The 26,417-nt window shown below is 42.5% G+C and overlaps 1 protein-coding gene across 1 annotated transcript in view; it reads left to right on the top strand.

Moving 5' to 3' along the window:
- Window positions 1–26,417, top strand: part of Spock1 (sparc/osteonectin, cwcv and kazal-like domains proteoglycan (testican) 1) — a gene marked incomplete at its 5' end in the record, with an annotated part of 510,842 nt that overhangs the window by 363,206 nt on the left and 121,219 nt on the right. Inside the window, 1 exon segment of the mRNA XM_005376592.2 lies at window positions 3,257–3,383. Coding sequence (XP_005376649.2) covers window positions 3,257–3,383 — 127 coding nt within the window.

Below are 26,417 nucleotides of genomic sequence, written 5' to 3'. Positions count from 1 at the left end.
GCTTCCAGACCAAACTGTGGAGTCATCCCAGAGGATGAATGTCTGTGATGTAATAACGCCATCAAAACATCTTCACTGGATTTCACTCTTCACGGACTGAAGCATTGAAATGTTTGAGTCAGAAATCTTCGTTCGTTGCCTTCCCTGGGTTCATTATTTTTTATGATTCATACTGAGTTATGGTTATTGAAATACATGCACAATATCCAGGAAAGTTGTCTCTTGGGACTACATATACTCAAACATAACTTTATTCACTTGGCCTCTGGACAGAGACTACAGGCTTGGGAGGCCACCTACACTGAGGTCCTACCTAGTAGAGGAAAATATGTCTAGATTTGCCAGATCTGTCAGGTATACTTCTTTCTTTAGAATCGGGAAACTTGGAATGACTGAGCCACTGTACCAAAAACCCTCAAGGCATTCCAGGAAAGATCAAAGGTAGTTATACCTAGACGTGATGTGTGACCACCTGACAATTGGTATGCTGAGCTTGCTTCTCTGCATGTAGAGAAATGGAGGGGCACTGTTTCAAAGGACCTGTGTTTATAAAATTAAATCCTGAAAATGAAAGTATGGATCCCAAAATAAGAGATTAAAATGATTCTGGATCAGTACAGTGGATTCCAGGACAAATATATATAATGGCCATATGTCTATGTGATACCATAGGTTACTTTCCTGTATGTCTCTAATTACTCACTTGTAGAATAAAGTTGCTAGGCTAGATTAGTTTTAAGGTGTTCTCTGGTTGTGATATTCTGTGATCTTGTGATTAATGGCCAAGTAATGACTTTAGCAGTCAGAAAGTAGAGATACACTGACCCAGAAGGGATATCCTGAGCATCTAGGAGGCACCAGTAGCCTCACTTCCATGATTCCCATTAATGAATTTAATTTAATGTTGTAGTTCAGGTCCACAATAGAGATGACTTGCCATTAACCGGTGACTGATAGTGTGTTCCATCTCTCCCTTAAAGCTTCTGGTTGAGCAATCACTTTGCTCTCCCCTGCTGAGCGGGGCTCCCATAAGCTGTTTTCCTCTGGAGCATCATTGTTCATGGCTATGGTTGCTCCAGCAAAGCTGCCACTCTTTGGACTTGAGAGCCCCTTTCTGGAAAGTTATGACAAGATTTGCTTCAGCTGCATTGGGACTGACCCAGGAGAGTGACTGCCAGATGCTGGAGCTTCTTCCTGCATTTGCTGTTTCCTTATCAGCGTCAGACAATCTGCTGTGTGAATGATGATAAATGTGTGGTGTTCTGCTGAAGGAATCGTGTGTTCTCAGATCAACTCCACACTGACAGCCTGCTCCTGTCTCATGGAGTCCCGCCTACCGTTCACTGCAGGCAGCCCACACACACTCTGAAAGTGTGTACAGTGAAGGACAGTAGGAGACCTCAAGTCCAAGTTATTTATAAATGCAAATGGTAGACTTTAAAAAATTCTAGACCAGGAGGCAAGGTGGGTGGCTGCTGCTGAAGCAGGGGCACATGGAGAGCATACATAGAGGAGTCCTCAAAGTATTTTTAAGCTAGTGTTCTGGGTTGGACACTCCCTGCAACTGTGAATGCCACCAAGGCCTGAGTGGGAGCCATTGCTTCAGCCAGGGCTCTTCTCTTTGAGCTTCAGTTCCGCCCTAAGTAAAACAAGCAAGTTGGCCTAAGTGACCTCAAAGGACCCTAAAAGGACTTTCTTCTCTGGCTTTTTGGTCAGATGGGCCCAGTGCAAGGGCCTCTCCAGCCTGGATCTTGAACGGCCTTAGGGGCTGTGCTGTGGGCACCTGCTGATCCTCTTATATGTCCCTTCAGATGTAGTTCTCCAAATACCTTTCATCTCTGAGCACCTCCTTCAAATTGCTAGGGTGTATTTGAAGTAGGCTAAGAACCAAATGAATGGGTGCTCTTTGCTTTATTTGTCTTTCCTTCTTGCTCAGTTCCCTTAGTTTGGAAAAGTGTAGATTACCTCAGACACTGAACTGAACTCATGAGGGACTAGAGAATCATTCCTTGTCTAGTAGAAAAAATGTCCCCTTCTGGCTCCATGGATTCTTTTGGGAAAATAAATGCCCTTCCAAACCTGAGGAATGATTACGTTTCTATAGTAATGATAACTTTAGTCTTTGTACCTTCATGTATTGGGACAAACAACAATTGTAATAGCTACTATCACTATTGCTTCCTGTTTTTCATCTCTATACTGAATCTTTATAGATGTGATTATAAGCTCATTTGATCTTTCTAATATATACTTACATATGAGGAAACTGAGATTTATGGATTTAAATATTTTGCCAAGGTCACACCATAAGCAAGTGGGAGAGCTCAGTCTGAACTTGTGTTTTCTAATTTGTGAGCCCAAAATGCTAACCACCATGTGGGACTGTCAGTGCAGAACATTCCAAGGGCACTACAATTGCCTGATTGATTGGCAGTCTAGAGACGCTTTTCCTCCACACAGAAGTTAGCCCCTGGGCCATGGGCATCCCACCCCGCAGTTTTCTGAGATAGCAGCTCCAGCTAAAGGAGAAAAGGTGGCAGTAACTGTAGGTCTTTATCTGAGTGGTTTATGATACAGAGATGGGGTTTCTTCTGTGGACATAAGCCATCCTAATAGTGCCATTTATCATTATGACAAAGGCTAGAACAGGAAAAAACTCAAGCTGGGGTAAAAAAAATAGAATTTTGTTTATTTTAACAGTTGGAGGTGACATCAGCTCAGAACCTTTGTTGGATGGCAAATTGGAACCTGGACTGAAATTGTTTAAAAATATATCCAGGATTATTTTCTACAGTTGTGGTGAAGTCTTTGGTGGTACTTGGAGATGCATTTCTATCTAAAGTCCATATAGAGTGGCCTCTGTGTCACCCATGTTGAAGGATGCCCGTTAGCCCTGGGAGAGTTGAAGGCTACAGGTAACTGTGACTGCCATACTTGTCTTGGGAATGATTAAGCCACACTCATTGTTTTTGAAGATGTGTTGTGAATGTCTTTTTTACATCAGTAATCTTTTCAGCATTTTAACTGCTGTTTCTCTGGTCCATCTGTTGATTGGGTAGAAGCTAGGCTTTTGAGACAAAATCTTCCACCCTGGTCATTGAGTTGGAACAAATAAGAGTGCTGGTCAAGGTCTCTCAGGACTTTCCCGCCTGAGAAGTTCTTTGTTCATTTATTTGGCTTTGTAGTCTGGGAAGCTCGAAGAAAGACAATGGGGACCAGAGCCAACTAATTTATCCACTCTCTTTCTCGTCCTTAGGCAAAAGAAGGGGAATGTAGCCCACAAGCATTGGGTTGGACCTTCAAATATGGTCAAGTGCAAGCCATGCCCTGTGGCGCAGTCAGCCATGGTCTGCGGCTCGGATGGCCACACCTACACATCCAAGGTTGGTCTTTACTGTTGTGTTTTTTATCATCAAAAGTATTCAAGGTCTTCTTGCTGAGTCTCTGTGCTAAAACAGGGGCATGGGCAACTTGGTTGGCTCTGTGGCTTGCCCTTGAGAAGCTGCCACATGCACAGGCTCAGGTAATCCCTGAACAAGACAAGTAGAGAGGTAAAAATGTTTATGTTCCATGTAATTGGACTAGTTGATGTCTAAAGGGAAGAAATCTTGCTTTTGGCAGTAGTATATTATCCTGAAGTGAATCTAGAGGAGCTGTGAGAAGGTAAGGTTGCACAACTCCCAAAAGATACAGGTCATATAGTTCAGCCATGGGGAACAGCCTAGGGAAGGAGGCTGAGGATGCTGCTTTGTGAACGGATGTAAAAAGGAGTTTGATGTCAGCCTATGTTTGACCTGCACTTGTGAACATCTAAGATACATCTGGTACTACAAAAGCCTGATAAAGCATTGCTTCTTTCTCAGGAGGGATCAAGGGCTCACAGTAGAACGGGGTAGAGGTAAATGTAGGGACAGGTCATTTTAGCTTAGATCAAACCAAGACAAACAAAATGGTTCATATGAAAGGAGCCAGGGTGAGGTCGGTCTATATATTCTTACTGAAGGGGTGAAGAAACACCTGGATCCAACAGTAAGATTTACAGGCAGGAGGCAGGGGTCGTGAGGGTAGAGGACAGAGGTGAGAATTTGTTCTTGGAACTCAGACATTATCCGTGGGGTAAATTTGTTGGTTTGCATTTAAGAATGGGCACCTTCATTGGGATAATGGAGTAAGAAAGGGGAGTCATAGAATAAAGTTTTCTTAATTCCTTTTCTTGTCTTACAAGTATTAACACTCCCTGCAGACCTGGCGCTGGGCTGGGCATGAAGGAGCTCATGTGTAGCTGCCTGTCTCCAGAGCCTTTATCTGTTTTCTGCTATTTCTGTTAAAGGTTCCACTTGCAGAGTGGAGTCTGATCAGCCAGTTGCAGTAGAGAGCACCCTGGTTGCCTCTGGTCACACTACCATATGGTTTGGGGGCTTTTTCTGCTGGAGGCTCTCTTTGCCCTTACCCTACTGCAAAGGTGGTTGACAGCTTCTGTTCTCAATGACGCCTCTGTCAATCCTCACACCCTGGAGATGCCACAGACCTGGAAGAATCCTCACTTCCTGCTTTCCCAAGAGGCTTATTCAGGTTATTTGGGGCTGCTGATTTTAGGGTACACAGGTCCAAGTTGGGAAATCTTGGAAACAGCCCATAGGCCCACCAGTAGATAAGTGGATAAAGAAAATGTGGCATTTATATACAATGGAGCACTACTCTGCTGTAAATAAGGATGCATTTGAGTCAGTTTTAGGTAAATGGATACACCTCAAGACCACAATGTTAAGTGAAATGAATCGGACACACAAGGTTAAATATCTCACTGTTTCTCTTGAGTGAGAAACCCAAAGGGTAAATAAGTTCTGAAACAGAGGACAGATATCAGGAAGTAGGAAAAACATGTTGAAATGAGAAGAGGAGCAAGGGATGGGGGAGGGCAAAGGGAAAGGAGGGAAAAGGCATGTCTTGGTTAGTTTTCTCTTGTTACTGAGACAAAATACCTGACACCCAACATTAAGGAAGGAAAGGTTTATTTACTCACAGTTTGTGGAGGTTTCAGTCCATACTCGACTGGCTCCAAGGCAGAGTGGTACATGGCAGAGAGCAACAGTTCATGGTGGCAGAAGACAGCAAAAGCAACAAGAGCAAAAGGGAGGAGTGGCTGCAGAGAGCCTCTTTCCCTGGCTTATATTGTATGCGAATTATCTGCCCCAGGGCAGGTGTAGCACTCTCATCTACAATTCTAGCATTGGACTATGAATCAATCATAAACTCCAGAAGCCCGCCCCATGACTGCATGAGAATTTGAGGGGACTTGCAGACACAGACCATAACAAGGGATTAACAGAATGGAAGGGAAAGAATGGAAACAAAGCTTTTGTAAATGGGGAGGGGAAGAAGGGCTGAAGGGAAGGGAGGGAAATAGTGAAAGGAGAAAAATTAAGACACATTATATACAGGTACAAATTCCCTATGGTGAATGAGATTATTATGTATGGCAAATATGTACTAATAAAGCTTTAAAAAGCTGAAAAAAGACATTAGATTAAAAAAATGGTGGTCTTTTCATCACCAGAGTTGGTAATCCTCACCTCTCCATCTGCAGCCCTGCCTTAAAAGTTAGAACTCCTCTCCCCAAGATCACAGTCTGGCTGATAGCCCCGTCCCATCCCATCCTACCTCAACCTTCTCTTTGCTTCCTTCTTCTCCTTGACCTCTGATGGAATCAAGGTTCGGGACTGCTTGCAGTACTGGGACTTGCTTCTGACACCCTAAGCACATCTGGAAGAGTGGATTTATGAGACATTGATGTGTCCTTGTTATCCACCATTCCCAAAGGCAGATGGAGTGATCATTACTGTTCATCAGGATCTACGTCTGTGGATGTTGAACCTTTTAGAGATGAGTCCCCAAACTGCAGCCCAGAACCTACTTATTTTATTGCAAAGTGGCAACTGCAATTAAACCAGAATACTGAGATTTTGATTTAGAAAAACATCTGGCAGCTGCTGGGATGCCTTGGCTTGAGTGCCAACAGAAAGTGCTCTGTGAGCCCGCTGTGGCACACAGGCCATAGGTTTGCCACTGCTGACCTAGATGCTAGGTGAACAGACAGTTGCCTGGGGTCCTGTTACAGTGCAGATTCAGATGTGGCAGGTCAGCGTAGGTCTCAGATTCTGCATTTCTAACAGCTTCTCAGGTGATGTGTGCTGAATCCTAAATAGGTGGATCCCAAGTAAGTCTCCCTATCTTCCCTTCGACTTCAGCCCGTTTCCATAGAGTGGAAGAGAAGGTAAACACTTACATTTCTCCCTGCTTCAGTGCTCAGAAAACTTTTCTCTTGCCACTAGAACTAAACTCAGACTCTTTATTGTCACTGTGAAAGCATCCCAGGACCTGACCCCACCCTACTCCAGGGTCACTCCTGAGAAGAATCTTATATCCATTTCTAGTTTCTTGATGTACCATGCAAAACTCGGGGAGAGGGAGAATGGTGAACAAGAGAGAAACCATTCCTGCTCATTTGGGTGCCATAGTCTTATAGGGGAGACAAAATTAAACAAGGAACTGTATTAGTCAGTTTTCTCATCACTGAGATACAGTACATGGCACCCACAATTTTAAAAAGGAAGATTTAATTTGTTTACAGTTTAACTCCATGACTTGCTGGGTTCGTGGCAGAGATATCATGGCAGGGAGTATATTGGGGCAAAACTTCTTAGTTCATGGCAACCAGGAAGTAGAGCAAGCAGAGAGTGCCACAGCAGAAGGGACAACAGGACCAGACAGAGGCCTCAAGGCCATGTTACCATGACTCAGATACACCTTGAAGTGTGTTCCACGAGTCTCTTTGGGTGAATTTCAAAACTAATCAAGTTGACACACCACCCTAACCACCACTGTTACCCAGCAAGTAAATACGTGCTTTTAAATTTTAGTAAGTGCCACACAGCTGGTGCTGAGAGATAGAAGTGGAGAGAGACCTGCTTTATAGGTGGTGGGAGGGAAGGTCTCTCTGAGAAGGCATTTTTACACTGAGAATGGATTGGGAGGAATATTCCAGAGAGAACACTATGTGCCAGGGCAGGATGGCAGAGGGTGTGCTTGCTGAACTGAGAAGATGCCTGTGTGGCTCTGACTGTGAGAGGAAAGGCATGTGAGAAGAGTGGAAGAGGGAATATGTTGAGTATAGTTTATGAGGGGATATATAGTGAGCTGAAATGTCCGAGGTGGTACAGCAGTTCCAGGCTGGCGGCATGCTGAGCATTACAGTTGCCTTAAGAGTGTGAAATCCTGAAGGCAGAGACAATGCCTATCGTGACCACTTCAAAGTAGTAACGGGTGCTCCGTGAGTAGCACTGCCCCAAGAGGAGCAACAGGGCTCTAGGAGAAGGAGTGGGGAGGTTCTAGGCTGTGTCACCCATCCTGAACCTGAGTGAACAGAGTGGGCAAAGCTTCGTGATGAGAACATAAGCCATCCCCATCCTGGGCTCAATTGTCTAACTAAGCACATAGTCTGGGGCTCTGGCAGAGAGTGTGACTGCTGTTCTCTCTGTGAAGACTCAATTTGTGTGCTTCAAATTATTTCCTCCAACTGTAGAGTAAACCATCTGATCCTCAAGCCTGCATTTGGAGATGAGCCAGGAGATGTTAGTGAAGGACAGGGGTTACTGGAATGAGTGGCATATTGTACTTCAAACCCCAACTAAAACCTGCCCTTTCACGCATCTCTCACTCACTGAAGTAGTTTAAAATTCCAGTTCCCCATGACCCCTCCATTGTAAGGGGCAATTGTGACCTGGCAGATGTGGTGGCTTGAAATGTCTGTGGCCCAGGGATTATCTCTGGAAACGTTTATTGGCCAAAGCCCCCACCAGTCTGGGCCGGGGAAATGGCTTTTTGTGTGTGGGAAGGTTGTTTCTTCTAGGTACTGGGAAATAGCTACTTTAAGAGGCAGGATTAGGATTCAGAAGACCCCTTTGCAATGACTATTGATTCAAAAGGGGCCTATACACAGCATTGGGCAAAGCCTTCAAAGTCTTTCCCCAGCAGACCCACACTATTTCATTAGTGTCTTTCAGTTGTTGTGGCACCTTGACTGATGGCTATTTCTCAGACCTGCTGAGCTCTTTTCTGAGAGTGGAAGGAGAGACCTAAAGCCACCTTACCAGAAACTGTGGTGTCTTACTCCCATTCTCCATATGTGATGTTTTAGCTTTCTGTTGCTGTGACAAAATACCAGAGATACTTAAGTTATAAGAGGAGAGGTGTATTTTGTCTTATGGTTTCAATAATTATTCCTTTGACCTGTTGCTTTGGGCTTGTTGTGGCATAGTACATCATAGTAGGAATGCAGAGATAGAGGAGGCCTGTCACCTAATGGCAGGGAGGAAACAGAGAGAGTAAAAGGAAGGAGCTGGGATTCCCGTATCCCTTCCAGGGGTATGCTTCCAGTGACCTAACTTCCTCCCACTAGGCCCCACCCCCTACAGGGCCCTCTCTCCCCCAATGGTGCTGTGAGCGGGGGACCAAGTCTTCAACACACAGGTCTTTGCAGGACATTCAAGATCCAAACCACAATGTGTGGTGTACTTAGGTCCCATGGAACAAGCCCTAGGAACATTTGAAACCTGTGCTCTTTAGTCTAGACATCTGTAATCTACCCTCTTCCGTTTGAAGTCAAAACAAACAAGGAAGGCTGAGGGGAAAGCCTTGCAGTGGAAAATGGTGTTGGTTCTTGGCATTAGTGTCTTAGTCATGTGTCTTCTGTGTTCTTTCTGAACATAGTAGATCAAATACAACCAGGAAAAACTGTGCACTGTTTGCTCAGAATCTCTGAAGCAGAGCCTAGTTCCAAACTCTCATGACCCTCATCGAGGCCTTCTTCCAATGGCCTGTTTCAGGCTGGTCAGTTTAACTACAGGGGTGCTTTAGTTACTATACCTAAATACATGACCACTTGCTTATTGAGGTTCAAAATGACCTTTTTGCATCACAAAGTATTGGAGATACTAGCAGATGCTCAGTGAATAGGTGTGAATGGATTAAATGTAAAGAACAAATTATTCCTCAGAGTCATGGCCTTTATTTGATCATTGTTGTTAGGAAGCCAAGACTATGGTGCATGTGTAACCAGGGATGAGTTAAATTATTAAGTCAGATTCATAAAAATTAGTTTTGACAAACATGTATTGTACCCCATCATATCATCAGCAGGGATGGCCACACCCCACGATGAATAATCACAGTTGTCTAGGTGAATTGCTTGTCCTTCCAGATGGGTCTGAGGGATGTGGGCGTGGTTGAGGCTGGTAGAAAAGAGTCTGCACATCAGTCTATCCTTGCTGCTGGCCTCTGCCTCCTGACACAAGCATCCCAGGCCTGAATCGTCATAGGCTTCTAGAACTGGGGGCTGCATTTATGAGTCCTGCTTTACAGCAGACCTTTTTCAGTGTCTCTCACCAAAGTCACCACTTGGAGATGTGACTCCTACAGAATTAAAGACAAAGTGTACAAGAATGCACACACGGTCTTGATATGAGAGATGGAAGATTTTATATGATAGTAAATATTATTCAGAGTATATGGAGAATAACCCATAAAAGATAAAAAAAACAGAAGTGCAGAATTGACACATCGAAAGCCAATGCTGCAGCTCACTGTAGCGTGTGGGGTAGACTTTGAAGCTAGACATGGCTTTCACCCCAAGTCATTCACGTCAGTCATTGCTTGACTTCCCTTCATATCATGTTCTTTTAGCCAGGAAAACTGACACAGTGCAGACATTAAAAAAAAAATACTCATTGAATTCTTTTGTACTCTGTACAACACGTTGTACAAAGTACAAGGGATGTGGTAAAAGATAAAGTCACAGTTTTCATAGAATTTATAAGGAAGGTAGGTAACTTGAAAAGCAGTCTACTTTCATTATAATAGGTGCTATGGTTCAAAAGTGGTTTGTCTGCTAAGAATCTGTGTGTTGGAGGATCAGGTGCCTGTTTACCAGTGTTGAAGTGGGGGATCCTTAGGAAATGGGGCCACACACAAGATAATAAGGTCACTAGGGGCACTGACCCTGGGAGGGATTAATGATTGCAGATTAAATTCTCTTAAGAGTGTGCTATTATAAAAAGAGAAAAACTAGCCCTTCACTGGGCTCTGTGTTCTGCTCTCAATATGTGATCTCATCTTGCCTGTGCTCCCACCGTGAGACTGTCAGCATGATGCATATGTAGCCAAGGGGGCACTGTGAACTAAAGAAATCTGTTTCCTTTGTACATTATCAACTTGGCATATGTGGTTATAGAGACAGAAAATGGATAAATATGGTAGGTGTTTGATATGAGACAATTAGGGAGCTACAGAAGCATCTAGCAGGGACACATCAACCCATTTGGAGGTAGAAGTAGTCTTCTTAGAGGCAGTAATGGTCTCATTGATATCTTGGGGTTGGAAAGAGTCAGCCAGAGCAAGAATGTGGTCAGGTGTGCTCATTCAGACACAGGAGGGGAGATTTGAAGAGATGAAGGAAAGTAAGGCACCTGGAAGGGAATGGTGCAGTGTCAGCGTGGCTGGGTCACTTGTGGCATGAGGACAGGGGTAAATGAACTACAGAAATAAGGCGATAGAAGTAAGCAGGGGCCACAGTCAGCATGGCCTTGAAGATGACATGAAAAGGGCTTGGGCTTTGCCTAAAGAGATTCGGAGGTCCTATTAAAGATTAGTAGTTTTGAATTTGCTTGTGTTGCTGTAGGAGAGAAATACCTGGGGCAGGATGGAGGTGGGGTGGCTGGGAGGGGCCTATTGGCGTTGTTCAGGTGCAGCATGAGTGAGGCCTAGATTGATTTGGTGGTTTTAGGATCCCTAGAGAATAGTCTAGCGAAGTATTGAGTTAGCAACAGCTGTTCTGAGCAACTATTCAATTTCAGTATAGAAAGTCATCTCGGGAAGAGCCCGGCAGGACTCCTTCACCATCTCCAACCTGGCTGGACTTGGAAATCCTCTTGCCAGCAGCTTCATGATTTCACCAGTACAGTGTCGGGAGTCTGAACCCCTTTCCTTTCTCTTCTGTTATCTGCAGAGAAAGATGAGAAGCTGCAGGAGTAGGGGCCAGGTGAGGTGATCCCAACTGCTGGCTTCAGTTCTGTGACGAGAGCAGCCCTGATGCTCTGTTCAGTGGACCATCTCTGGGTTGCTCTAAAATGGCAGCCCACCTGCAGTGGTGCTGGGGGCTTAGGAGCACACAAAGGACTAAACAGAAGTCCCCACTGTGCTAGATGTTGGTTCTAGAGGGGGTCTCCTCACTGGGGGTTCCTCCTATGACTGTGATTCCTTCTGTAATAGGTGCCCACGTGACTCACACCCACATACTGGATGTGTGAGTGCTCTCTTTCCGACCAGGAGCCGATGCTCCACCTGGCCTCTGATCACAGGCCTCTCCAAGGGCTGCTAGTTGTCCTGAGAGCGGTGCTGTTCTCCATTGTCAGCCTGGCTGATGGTAATTGGCAAACACACAGCGAACATCCATCTGCTCTCTCTTTCCACACACCCCCCTTTTCCTTCTTAATCGTTGTTAAACAATTAGCAAATGGCTCATTCATGTCTAGACACAGAAGAGAGATGTGGAGTTAAGAACCACTGTGGAGGACCATGTTTCCCTCCCATTCTGAGGGTGCACAGCCCAGGGAGGGGCGGGCAGGCACTGCTTGGCTTACAGAACTGCCATTTCTTTCAGCATATTGTCACTGAAGATGAGATTATTTTTTCAGAAGCATCTTAATAGTTTCCAACAATTGCTACCAAGAAAAGGTCATGTTTGAAGTTCTTGGCAAGTGCAATCTCTGCTGGCCGGCATTTCCCAAGAACAGGTTATTCTGAGGATTGGAGCCAATTGAGGGTACAGATTTGTGAGATTGCTCCAGATGGCTCCCAGCTCACTCTGACTTCTCAGTTCTCCCAGACTTCTATCCTGTGAGCATGTCAGGCATGAGAGATTTCGTGCATGGCTACTCTGCTTTATTTTTCAGCACAGTTGAGTCTGTTAGTATTTGGGGAATGTGTTGGGTCAGCCTGCTCCCCACTCCCCAACCCTGGACCTGAGATTTGAGAATGCTATTCACTTGCAAATGGCTTGTCAGGGACAGCCTTGCTTCTGATGAAGCAGAATCTAAAGGGATGGGAAGCTGGCAGTATAAGATTTGCGTTTGTGCAGTGCGCCCTAGCAGTATGGAGCATGGTGGCAGTGTTGAAGGTACTGAGAACAAGGTTGGCAGCACGGAGGAAAGACCTGTGGTGCTTCCCTCTGGGCAGCACTGTGTGGGACAGGAAGTTACTGTTCCTGATTCCATCCAGGTGGGCTCTCAGGTAGAAGGGGAGAAAAGCATCATGGCAGATAGACCGAAGTGGACACCAACATTCTGATACGGGGTTCGTGTAGGAACTCTTTGTTATTGTGATTTTCTGTTACTTAGAAAAGGGGAACAGTCATGGTTTCATGGCTTTGGAGAAATACTCAGTGGCATCTAACCAATTTTAAGCAATTTTGCTTTATACATTAAGTGGTTTGAAGTTTTAGGACAAATCCCACATGGCAGATGCCCTAATTTTGCCTTTTCCCTTAAATTGTGTTCATTTACACTTTCCTTTCCTTAATCTGGGGAGTCAAATGTCATTTGGTAATGAAAGTTCCTTCACACTGTATGAAAACCCTCCACTATTAATTTAAATAGAATTCTTACCCTAGTTTGATTGTAATCATCCCCTTTTCTCCCTAACAGGACTTTTGGATGGAGCAAGTGTGAATAATATTTAAAATATTAATTGTGCATTAATTAGGATAAAGATTTCCCAGAAATGAAACAGAGGCTTCAATGGAACCAGCTTTTTTTGTCTCTCATGTAAACATTACACAGAGAAGTAGCCCATGGCTGATATGCTGCCTCCAGCGTGTCAATGACCGGATCATTTTAGCTTAGTATACTGTCTTTCTCAGTAACTGGAACTGCTGAGCTTCTGGATGGCTGCTCAATCCAGTCAGTAGGAAGGAGGGAAAAAAGGAGGTACAACATAGAAGTTACCAGCACCACGTCGGCTCACATCTTTTGGCCAGAACTGAACCACCGGCCACATCAAGCTACAAAGGCTGCTGGGACGTGTAGTTCTTATCCAAGAACATATAGCTGCATACAGCTATATATCCATCCAATATTTGAAGTTGTACTAAAATAGACTAGCTATTGAGCTATCTAGCAGCCACTACCATAGTAATATTTAAATAATAATAGCAACAGCAGTGGCAAAATAAATAAATAACAGTACTTAATTATTGAGCTTAATTATTGAGTACTTAATTATTGAGCTAACAGTACTTAATTATTGAGTTAAATATTATGACATTGTACTGAGTACCATGATATTGCATTTCCTGTATTATTTCATCTAATCACAACAAATCTATAAGACAGATGCCATTTATTATTAGTCCCAAGGTACAGATGACAAACCAAAGCTGTAAAGCTCTTTCAAATTCAACACAGCTAGTAAATAGCAGAATAGATATTTGAACACCAGTTTGACTATAGAGTCACAGTTTTAACTTCCAATAGTGAAAAATCACCTGAAAAGCAATGTAAAATCCCAGTTGTATCATGAAAGGGCTTTTGACTTCAAGTGGCAGAAACATACAAATCAAACTTCACTTAAATGAAGTAAAGAAAACTTGTGATATAAAAAGCTACACAGTATCCTGGTGTTGTTAGAACTCAGAGAAAGAGAGAAAGTTCACAATCGTTAAGTTATATTTCCTTCTATCTCTCACTGTCTTTTTCTCTGCTTGGCTTCGTTCTGCCAAGAAAGAGGTTCTGTCCCCTCAGCAGAGAATATGGATTTTGAAAGCCCCAGATGCACTTGTTCCCAAAGTAGAAATCCCAAGAAATTTGCCAATGTATGTTCCAAACCCAGAAAAGAAGATTCTGACAGACACACATGGAATCATGTTCATTCCCAGTGAAATGAATTATCCAGGCTGTGAGGTCCTGTTATTGGCTTACTTGGATCACCACCATTCACTGTGCACAACAGTAAGATGTTTTTAGCAAAAGAAGAAGGAGGGAAGGAGTATAGCCTTGACTGAGTAAGGTTTAAAAAGTAGTGTACTACTCATCACGAAATATGAAAAATGTTAGCCTCATTGAAGTCTTCATCCAAGTGACCAGAATTTGAGCTGGTGTTAAGGCATATGTATATCTAGGTAAGACATTTACAGTGGGGCATACAGACAAGTTTTTATACCGTGAATATTGTCTACTTAAAGAGAAAGATCATCCAAAATAAAGTAGTCATTTTCATTCAGAATTCTTTGAAACTCTTTGACCTGTTGCTGAAATATTTTCTTCTGATCGTGGGGCACAGTTATCCTCAGTTCTATTCAACCTTTGTTTCTTCTTAGACATGCCAAGATAAGAGTCTGCTGGCTCCTGAGGATAAGCTTTCAGGTAAAATAGTTATTGTGACATTTTCAGAAAGCACAGATGTTCAGATACCATGCATGGTGAAAATGCATCTCCAGGATTTACACAGACTACTTCAGCATGCAGATTAGCTGTGAAGTTAGAGCAGAAGGAAGCAATTCAACTAATTATTTTACCACTTATTTCTGTGTTCTAGATGCAAACATGCATTTAACCAAGATTTGAAGAATAAGATTTCATTTCTTTTTCTCAAATGCCCTGAGTAGAATGCCATATAATTAGTTTGTGCTTTTGTTAAAAACACATTAGGAAGAATAACCTACTTGTTGTCAGTTCTGTTGAATCCACAATTAAGCCATTTGATAAAGCAATTACCTGAACGTGATGATTCTTGGCCTCCGCTCATCAGGAGATGAAATTAAGGATTAGGTAAAATTGCACAGCACACAAGATGTCTACCTACCAATCTTTTAAAAGGCAGAAAGGTCCTTGGCTAGAATGAATATGCACAATGCTGTACATCTAATTAAATCATTACAAACAACTTTAATTAAGTTTATGATCATGTTGCTTTTGTTTTTCTTTTTAAAAGAAACAGTGTATTCCTCATTGAAAGACTGGTCATGTGAGTACAGAAAGATGTCTTTCACCATTTTCCAAGAGTACATTTCAGCATCAGATATGCATAGTGCTCAGAGAAGCTGAGCTTATTTTCTCAGTCTTGGGTTAGGTCTTGTATATTGTATGAGGAACTTAAGGAATTCCTTATTCTTCAGTTGGGTTAAAATGTACCATGAATTATTGCCGTAATAGAATATCAAAGGGAATAACATTAACAGTGGCTACATTTTTACCAAAGCAGATTTTTCCTTCAATTTCTGAAACATATGAAGGATTTTGAAATCTTTATACGTCATGCACAAGACAAGAATGCATCCACTGGGCAAGGATAGCCTTCCTGAGCCCTATCCAGTGAGGTTTTGAAAGCAGCACACTTCTAGCTGCAGAAGAGATCCCAGTTCAAAAGGAGTGACTTTTCCCAAGTTTTGCTCCAAAGGCATTGAAGACTGCTTTGCAATCCAAGCCTTCCCAAAGGCAGGCTGTGCTTTAGTAGCCAATGAAAAACCAGGTGAGGTAGGAGCTGGAACCTTGACCAGTTGGACCAGATAAAGCTCATTAGAAAGATTTATTTTCTCTGTGCAGTACAGTGACCAAAAGATGATTGTATTATGCTCCATAGTGGGTGTCTTATGCTCCAGGGTGGGTGCTCCAGAGGGGACTGTGAGCAAGACCCAGCATCTCTGATGCTTTCTCCTACCCTTTCCTACTGGAAGCTGTGTAGACTAGCTACCTGTTCCCTCTTCAGTGCAAATTAACAAACACTCAATTCCTTGGCACCAAACTATGGACAGGCAGAGAAGGAACAGAAGACATGCATTTCTTTGATGCTTATTTTAGTGCTGAGAGTCGAGCTCAGGGATACATTCTATATTGACTTACACCTCTAGCCTCTTTTTTTTTTTTTTTTTTGGTCTTTTTGAGACAGGGTTTCACCATGAAGTTCAGACTGGTCTTGAAATCACTTTGTATCCCAGGTTGGCCTCAAACTCACAATGATCCTCCTGACTCAGCCTCGCAAGTGCTGGGATTACAGGCGTGCGCCACTACACCTGGCTCAACACTTCTAGCCTCTATTTTTGAGTGTTAATGCACTATGACAGAAAAGAATGAATTGAGCCCACTTTCCTCACATGACTCCCCACCATAAAAAGGAATAATTCTATTCCTGGGATTTCAACTCTAAGGGTTAACCTAAGGAGCAGCTCCTCCATGAAGCCTTTTCTGTCCTTTTTGCAAAGCTAGAACATTTCTTTCTTATGGACTCTGATAAGCACCAGATATTTCCCTCTTGAGGAGCACTGACAGTATCACATTGGAGTTGTCTCTGTGTATCCAGCTATGTGGTAGACTAGAGACAGTGAGAATTCTCCGATGCACAAGTCTGATCTCTAATGCACATTTTCTTTGAATGGTTGAGCTTGAAAGATAGAAGTGAAATACCTGCTTTGAGAGGAGAAGGCACTGGAAACCAGCAAGGATCTTGACTGCTTACCTGGGCTATGGGGTGGTAAGGAGCTAATGTAACCAAGATGCTATGAGGCGGCAGCTTCTTGCTAACTAGAGACAATTCCTTGAGTCCTAATAAGGTGGGAAATTGGAGCTATGACCCCCACAAATAAATCCAGTACCTTCAGTGTGTTCACCTTGAGTTCAAGGGTAGTTTAGATATTTTAAAAATCTTTTTGATGGTCAAAAAGGACAGCAGGAACACTTATCTGTCTCAGCTTTGACTCTGGATAGACAGAAAAGGTCGCCTGTTGTTTTAGGTTACAAAAAACATTTAAAGATAGGCAAATAATAGTCATAAGCCAGTTGGAACCAGTTGTAGCTCATGAGATGTCCTGTGGCATAGTACATGGATTTTAGCCTGACTGTTCATTTAGATGTGTACTCTTTATATGATGTAGGAAGCTTGACGTGGTCCTGGGTGGGGAATGTACCAGGGTGCCTGGAACAAACAAGAGCAAGTCCTCCTGGGGAGGGGGGGTGGGCTGAAACTACAACCTATGCTTCACGGGATTCCCTCAAAACTGTGCACAATGTGACTCATAGTTCTTTAAGCCATAGAAGGAAGTTGGCCACCATGTGCAAGAGGCAGCAAAAACAACAGAATTAAGCCCCCAAGAATTTAAGTGGTGAATTTCTCAGATACAGAATATAAAATAAATTCACAGGCTCAACATGTTTAAGTAAAAGAGGCAATTTAAAACTTTAGCAATGAGTGATGTATCATCAGAACTACCAGATTAATCTGAAATGTCTAGAATTTAAAAAGAATTCATTAAAAGTACAACTCAATGAAAACAAGTTAATGTAAACAGCTTCATCATAGCTAAGAACGCTGGGCTTCAGCTCATTATTCTAAATTTGGCAATTAAAGAAAGTAATTACACATGTATACATTCTTGTTGTACAAACAATACTTCAGGGTAAACTGAAAGTCCTACTCAAAATGGAAAATTATAGGAAGAAAACAGTTAATAAATTTGGAAATACTAACATAATTAGAAAAAAAAAATCAGTGTTTTAACCCCTTATAATCATTGGAGGTAGACAGCAACCAGGCATTTATGGCACATGCTGGCTAAAGTTTATGGATGAACCAAGGCCTTTGCTGCATTGAGTCCACTGATGAATCTGAGATCACTTAGCCGGGCAGCTGACATTGCCTGTGCCCTGGCGCCATGTGGTAGGAAGAATAATACAGTAGTATGTGAGGCTCAGAGGTATGAGAAGTATCTGGCAGCAGGAACTGAACCTATATCTAGTCAATCCCATTTCCCATGTACCTGGTGTGCTGGGCAGGTGAAGAGTTTAAGGAGACCACACAAAATCAAAAGGGCAAAGCTGGATTATGGGGGGCAGGAAATGGACACAGTTTTTACACAAAAGAAGGTGAAGTAGGAGATACTGCCTCTGAATGTTATGTGAACATTAGCTGAACTCAGATTGAAACAAATCATCCAGAGATTTTTCAATAAGAGGATATTTTCAGGACATGAAAAGAATGATTACAGCTTGGAAATTACACATGACAGTAGCATTATAGTTAACTTCAAAGAGCGCACGTATGCTCTGAGTGATATATTACAAACAACACGGGGTTACTTTAAAATAAATTTTTTGAGAGATGTTATCTCTAGTTAATCTTATCTCAATATTAAATACATAAAATGAACAATAGTGAAAAGGAGGTAAGATATACAGATATAGATATATCTCAAAGCTTCCTGAATTGTATGCTTTAACTGTGTATATTTTATTATCTATAAATTATGCCTCAAGAATGCTATTTAAAAATTAAAAAGAAGCCAGGCCTCTAGCATGTGTCCAGTGAGTAGCACTTTCCTTGCTTCCTCACATTTGTTTTCGTGTTTTTCACTTTCCATACCAGCATCTTCCATCATTGAGAAAGATCCCACTTTGTTGTGAGTAATGGCAGCCCACAGAGTTGACACTTCTCACATGTTTTCCAGTGAAAAACTTGAAGATAAAAAAGATGTGGAGTTACTCTGAACACTCCATCACCCTGGATTCTCCTTTCCTAGGGAGTTCTCAGCGCTTGAAATGTGCCCTGGGTATTAACACCTTTCAGGGACAAAGCCTGTTTTTGCCTTCTTGATGGTGTCCTTCTGCCCTGTCTTTGAGGAGAAAGGTCTTGGGGGACTGAGAAACAACCACAAGAGCCAACTAGGGAGGGACCGAGTTTTCATAGCACCTCTTCTAAGGTGGTCCATGAAGGCATCAAACCAGAGATCTTTCAGAGAAAGCCTGTCTGGGTAGGAAGGACAGTGAAGGTTTATTGCCTGACAAGAAAAACTAATTAAGGTGTGTAACTGTTTCCAAGACAAATCAGTGTTCAGTGCAGGTGAGCAGGGAACGACATATGTGACACAGCCTCTGTAACAAAGCTGCTCATCCTGTAGGTGATGGGGGGACAAAGGAGATGGCTCCTCTAAAGGCCATGTGGTTGTGAGGGGCTTCTCTGTATTCTGAGTCTGCAGGAGTACCAGCTCCATGCACTGACTCCTTCCTTGGATCTCCCAACTCCTCAGAATTGGAAGAGGCCCCAGATTATCCGGGGTCTGTGTTGGCATTCTTTTCTAAGGTGGCCTCTGCAGAGCCATCAGGCTCCCCCACCTGTGCTGGGTCCATGCTGGTCACTGGTCCTGTGTTTAGGTTGCTGTCTGGTTCTGGCGAAGGCAGACATAGAAAACTTGTGGTCAGTCAGGTGAAGAGGCAGCAGTATGGGCAGGATGAAGTGTTGGGTGGGAGGACAAAGGAAGGCTGGCACATCAAAGTTATGGTTCAGAGCTTGTTGGTTAGACCAGGATGCCATAGACTCATGTTCCAGCTTTGCTGGGTACATGTGTGACCTTGAATAAGTTGTATAACCTCTTGGGGCACCATTTTGCTTACCTGAAAAATAAGGATAATGGTAATACCTATCTCAAAAGTTTCTTCTGTGTGTTTGAGAATTGAATTAGTTAATCCATATTAAGTGCATGTGTGCCATTTAGATAACCCATCTATAAGTACTCATTGCTCCCTCTTCAGTCTTCCCTCTGGCCCTAATAGCTGAGATTTTATGTTGTTCTATGTAAGAGGAGACTTTTCCACCTCCTACTTTCAAGTGGGTAAAATTATGCCATTTTCTGAACAATGGGGGTGGTAGTGGTCATAGTGACTACACTCACTTCCTGTTGAGGGAATATTCTGCAGCAAGCCCTGGCTGTGGCAAGGATTTTCTTATTTGCTGTTGATTCCGCGGAAGCTCCCAACATGATAGGTGCTCAAGTTGTACGTGTAAGAGAGCACTCAGATTTATTTTCATTCGCTTGGCTGACATGTAGTGAGCATTACGCCAACAGACACTTTAGGTGTGGCTGATTTCCTGTTAGTGGAGTCAGGGTGGGTGTGAGTTTGGAATAGTGTTGCATGGGTTGAGATGATAGGAATGGAATAAAAACCTGCCCAGCGTTGCAGGTAGGAATGTCTACTGGCTCCCTGTGACATCACTCCATCCCCACTCCACTCTTCATCCCTTTGTCACATACTTCCAGAGCCCATCTAATATACTCAGCGTGTGTAGGGGATGCTAAGTTAGATGAATTGAGGTGGCAGCACTTTATAGAGTTTGGGAGTAGCTGTGCAGGCTTTGAAGTTTGTAAATCGAAGGTCACATACCTCTGAGGCATGGTCCTGTTGCAAATCTCAGTGGCCAGCAGGTTTGTTTGTTGACCAACTATCCTTGTATTAGAACCTACCCAGTTCCTCCAGATGTGCAACGGGGCAAAAAATTAGGCTTAGGCCACCTCCTGCTGAGAAAGCCTTCCACCCTACTTTAAGCAAAGACAGCCCTTTTGTGCATAGGGCTAGAGACCAGGTATGTTTCAGAATCCCTAACAAAAGGCCTCTTTACCACCCTTTCTCAGTCTGGGCATCATAGCACAGCTCTTCCATGTTTTCCCTGTTCATCAAGGAAATGCAGTCCATATAAATACCAGTAACCCTACCTCACCCAGTATTTACCATGCACCACCTGTTGTGCTATGCACAAATAGTTAAGAATAGGAAAACTTTATTGAGAGAGATACCTCCTAACAGACAGGAGGGGACCTAAAAGTGGGTTGCCAATGAACCTCCTTCTCAAAGGATGTTTTATAGAGCAGAATCACAAGCTGAATATAGCATGGGTCAAAACTATGATCAACTAATAAGATTACAACTATAGCCACTTAGGCAATATTGATCCAGTGAGGAAGCTGGTCACATAGCAGGTGTACATGGAAAGAACACAGAACTTCTTTAGGAAGGACTGGACCAAGAAGTCTTGGTCACCCACCAGGGTGACTGATGTCTATCTAGACTTTATAGGTGATATCAATTATTTTTATCCCTTGGGGAAGTATGTTGGCCTGGTCATTCTGTCTTTATCTTGAAGCCTGATGCACCACAAGCCATGGTTGTAATGTGTTCTCATCTTCTTCAATGACTCCCTTGACGGCCCAGTCCTGTCTGACTGCCTGTAATATTTCTACCGAAGTTAGCTGCCTATAATAGGATCAAGCCCCTTAGAATAATACAAAGAGAGACAGGCAGAGAGAGACAGAGACAGACAGAGACAGAGGCAGAGACAGAGCCAGGCTCTGTTGATAACCATTCTGTAGTCTGTTAGTCCCAACATTAGCCCCCCGCCACAGCAGCTGTGCTTCCATACATCACTCAGATTCCCAAAGCCAATTTAAGAGAATAATCTCAAATTAATCTAGGAAATGTTGGATGCTATTAAAAATAGCAAGAAAATGAGATGTTAAACATTTTTTATTTTATAAATTAATTTTGTTGGTATTATATGTATATATATATAACACTCATCATATGGACTTTGTACTTGTACATGATGTATCTTGATTCTTCTTTTTTTCTCATTTCCTTCCCCTCCCTTCTGTTCTCTTTTTTTCTTTTTGCTGCCTTCCCCTCAACCCCCTCCCTAGTTCCCCTTCCCACTGGAACATTTTCTTTCTTATTTCACAAGATCTGTTATATATTTTGGTCCATATTTACATTTTGAGTTTCTCATACCAGGCAAAATGTGTGATTTTTGAACATGTGTGTCTGATTTATTTCACTTAACAGTATGGTCTCAAGGTTCATCCATTTATCTAGAAATATCTCAAGTTTATCTTTCTTTATGACAGAATAGTACTCCATTGTATAAAAAATTCTTTACCTGTTCATTAGTTGATAAGTATTTGGGCTGTTTCCAAGATTTTACTATTACGAACTATGCTGCTATAAACATTGGTGTGCATAAATTGCTGTGCTGTGATGCTTTTAACTCCTTTGGGAAGATACCAAAAAGGGGGATAGCTGGATCAAATGGAACCTCTAGTTTTTTGAAGAATATCCACCTTAATTTCCATGGTGGTTGCACGAGTCTATGCTCTGAACAGCAGTTGGAAAGGGTTCCTTTTTCCACACAGCCTTGTCAGCATCTGTTATTAGTTGAATTCTGGATAAAGCCATTTTTTATGGAGTGAGACAAACCTTGGTGGTGTTTTAATTTTTATCTGTCAAATGTTCAGTGATGTTAAACATTTTTTCATATATTCATTTGCCATTTCTACTTCTTTATCTGAAAAGTGTCTGTTCATTTCAGATGCCTATTTTTGGATTGGGTCTTTAAATTGGGGCAATCTGATTTTTTTGAGATCTTTATATATTCTGGATATTAGTCCTTTATCTGACCAACAGCTGGCAAAATTTTTTCCCACTCTGTGGGTTGTCTCTTCACTCTATTGGTGTTTTTTTTGTTTGTTTTTTTGCCATGCAAAGGCTTTTAAATAAGATGATATCCCAGTTGTTGATTTGTTGTAATATTTCCTGTGTGATTGGGTTTTGTTCATAAAGCCTTTCCCTATACCTATGTCTTCAAGAACTCTACCTATTCTATCTTCCATCATATTTAGTATTTCTGTTTCATTATTTAGATATGTGATCCATTTTGATTTTAGTTTAGTGCATGGTGATGGATACAGGTCTAGTTTTAGTCTTTGGCATATGCAAAACCAGTCTTTCCAGTGTCATTTATTAAAGAGGCTGTCTTTCTTCCAGTGAATATGTTTTGCTCTTTTGTCAAAGATAAGGTGGCTGATTGTGTTTGAAGTTATTTCTGCATTTTCAATGTGTTCTATTGAGCCTTGGGTCTGTTTTGTTTTGTTTTGTTTGCCAGTACCATACTGTTTTTACAAAGTAGCTTTGTAGCATAATTTCAAGTCAGGTTGAGTCCCCCCTGCCTTACCTTTGTTGTCCTTTGTTGTCCTAGAATTGCTTTTGCTATTCTAGGTCTCTTCTGGTTCCAAATAAATTTTACAATTGTTTTCTCTAATTCTGTGAGATATGCTATTGATATTTTGATCAGAATAACATTAAGTCTATACAATAATTTTAGGAGTGTGGCCATTTTACTATCTTGGTTCTTCCTGCCTAAGAACAAGTGACATCTTTTTATTTTCTGATATTCTCTTCAGTCTCCTTTTTCAAAGTACTGTAGTTTTGAGTGTAAAGGTCTTTTACTTCTTTCTTTATATTGATTCCTAAGTATCTCACTTTTTTGATGCTATTGTGAAAGGTGTGGTTTTCCTAATTTTTCTGTCAGTGAGTTTAGTATTGATGTCAGGAGTGCTATTGATTTTTGAATGTTGACTTTGTATCCAGCTATGCTATTGAACTTAGTTATTAAATCTAGAAGTCTTTTGGTGGAGCTTTTGGGGTCTTCTAGGTACAGTATCATGTCATCTTCAAATAATGATAATTTAGCTTCTTCCTTTCCTATCCTTATTCTTTTTATTTTTCTTGTCTAATTGCTCTAATGTTTCCAGAACTATACTGAATAAGAGGTATGTAAATATGTTTAAAACTTCTTTTACTTAAAAAAAACTTTTAAGAAATAGTATGGCTGCCAACTGTTTATTAACCCTACCTTTGCAAATGATTACAAATAATGATGTAGGCTGGGTCAGAAGCTTCTTGGATTCAGCTCTGCTATTGTGATGTGTTGTCCTCAGGAGTTACCATCTCCTTTTTTCCAAGGGGTTGATGTGCTTCTGCATCAGTTGTACCTGCATAGGCTCCTCCCCTTCAGTGGAACCTTTCTTTCCCTAACACAATTGTCCCTCCCCAAATCTGCCCCAGAGAGGCATTCCAGAATCCTGAATTGGGAGTCTTAGAGTGGCTGAGGATGAGATGGAGGTCTTGGTCTTCAAAGATGATAACGTCCCCTTGGGCATGGCCTTTGTGTGGTGCCAGCTCCCAGGTACCTCACACCAAAGTGGTTGACATGGAAACCCATTTGTTTTGAGTTTTATTTTGTTGTTCTTAGGCAATGGTCACTGTTTTATTATAGTTGCCTGGAAAGAGGAATGTCCATACCTAGAAAATGAATATAGCATATGACTGAGAAGTTTCAGGGGTCTCTGCAGACAGGGCTGAGAATGGCTGCACCATGGGATCCCTCTGGGGAGACCCCTACATATACTACCCCATTGCCATTTCATATAAACAGAGTGCTTCCGTCATGTGTCGTTGGTGTCATCTTCTGAAATCGAGTATTCTTGATAGCCCCACCCCATCAGTGAGGGAGCCCCCGCTTTCTCCCGCCTACCTGCCACCCACCCAGATTCTTCAGTTCTCTTGGCACAGAACAGTGCACTGTGGAAGGGAATAAAGGTTCCTGAGGTTACTTGGTTTTCACAGCTCAAAGGTTTTCTTGATTGCGTGTTTTGTAGATTCACATTTTTATCCCTGTAGCTGTCATTTTTCTTGACCTGCCATTTCAGTCACTCAAAACAGCATTGCTGTACTGCTTTGGAATTTCTCAGGCTTTTTTCTTTCATAAGGTTTCTGTCAACCCAAGGGTACCAATAGCTAATGGTAAGAGTGGAGAACTGCAGCTGGCTCCACTGCACCCCTTGCCATCAGGGTCTGATGTAAATCAGAGTCACAGGGTCATCCCTAGCCACAGACACTATGTGCCTGGGACACTCATCAGCACATCTCTTCCTCACAACAGCCCCGGGTTGCAGGCTCATGCCCTCATTCTACAGCTAACAATGCTGACATTCACAAGAAGGTTGTTCCTTCCCTAAGTGACGGTGCTGGAATCTGAACCCAGACTTCACTGAATGCAGCAAGTTATTATGATCCCTTCGCAATCCTTTTGCTATGTAAAGCATTGTACTTCCTGGTTTAATCACAGTGAAGAGGAATAACGTGGGTATGAGTAGAATGGCTTGAGTGGCCCGCTAGTCCTACTCACTGAAATACTCTGGTTGTAATCTTGTACTCAATGTGGCAAAAACAGAGCTCCTGATTGCCCTCAGTTTCCAGTGCCTCCAAAAGCTTCTGGCTCTATACTCCACCCAGTGACTCAGGTCAGAAACCTTGGAGTTCCTTTGGCTCTTTTTCTCTCATCCCATTTAACCATTCAATTATCAAATCTTGTCTTCTTTGCCTGTAGATGATATAACCCAATCTGAATGCTTACCACCATTCCCTTTCCCATAACACTGGTTCAGGCTACTGTCGTCAAGCACCAGGGGGGCTATTGTAGGGCCTCCTTTTAGGTTTCTCTGTTTCCTTTAACATTTGCTTATAGATTTTGTTCTTCACAGAGGAGGTACTGACTGAGTAGTGGTCAACTGAAATAGCCCAATGTTGTCTCATCATTTGCAGAATGATACCCCTGCCTGTTCCTCTCAGATCTGACCCCTGTTTTGTCGTATATTTCCACATCTTTCTCTCCATCACTCCGCTCTAGTCAGCTTCACATATTTGTCTGACTCAAACATACCATGCTCATCCCACCATCCCCTCTGCTTGAATGCTCTTCCCTTTGAACTTCCCATGGCCGACATCTTCTCATCATTCAAGTCTCAGCTGAAAAGTCAGAACCTCGATGACCCTCTCTGAGCACTGCACAGCAGGGCCGGCTTTCCTTCAGTTCCTTTGCAGCTTATTTTTCTGCCTTCTTCATACCAGTGGTCTATACCTGAAATCATTTTTATTTCTCTTGCTGATCAAGACTGTCTGCTCCATGGCAACAGGGACCTGGTCTTTCTTATTTCCTGCCCACTTTCCAGAACAGAGCCTGATATATGGTATATGCTCAAGAAACATTTGTAAATGAAAGATTAATGGTTGCAGCACCAGAGTTCTTGCTGTGTGGCTGCTGAGTGGACTGTTGAGTTTCTCTTTTGGATCAGAATCTCTCAGTATCTATGAAAGACCTTGCTTCCTTTAGTCCCCTGATGAATAACCACACCACATCCGGTGTCTACTGTGTGCTCCCTGCTATGCTGTGCACTTAGGGTAATATCATATACTTCTTGTATTAGTCCTCTGAGATTCTGGCCTCTTCCACTTATGCTACCAGTAGCTTAGGCAGGCAAGGAGAGAACAGGATCATGGGGCTAAATTGAGAAATGCTACTGACTGCCCACACACTGACGTATGTAAATGCACGTGTCTGAAAGAGGCAGGAGAGCTCTTGGGAATGGCCAGCCTTATAGTCATCCATCTATCTAGTCAAGTATCTGTTCTTCCATTCAGCAGAAATATGCTAGTTGCTTGTTCCTCTCTAAGCACTGGATGTATAAAAATCTACTAGATTAAGAGTCTGTCCTTAGGGAACTCCCAGTTCAGATGGAGATATGAACAAGTCCCTACATTCAGTAGCAAAAGAAAAGTATACATGTGCAGAACATCCTGTACACACAGCAGAAGAGCTTCCTTTCCCTTCCCTTCCCTTCCCTTCCCTTCCCTTCCCTTCCCTTCCCTTCCCTT

The sequence above is a fragment of the Chinchilla lanigera genome, unplaced genomic scaffold, assembly GCF_000276665.1.
Source record: "Chinchilla lanigera isolate Chin_1 unplaced genomic scaffold, ChiLan1.0 scaffold00007, whole genome shotgun sequence".
NCBI classification, from domain to species: Eukaryota; Metazoa; Chordata; class Mammalia; order Rodentia; family Chinchillidae; genus Chinchilla; species Chinchilla lanigera.
The sequence above is the reverse complement of the archived record's forward strand: the minus strand, read 5'-3'. Positions and strand labels throughout refer to the sequence as shown.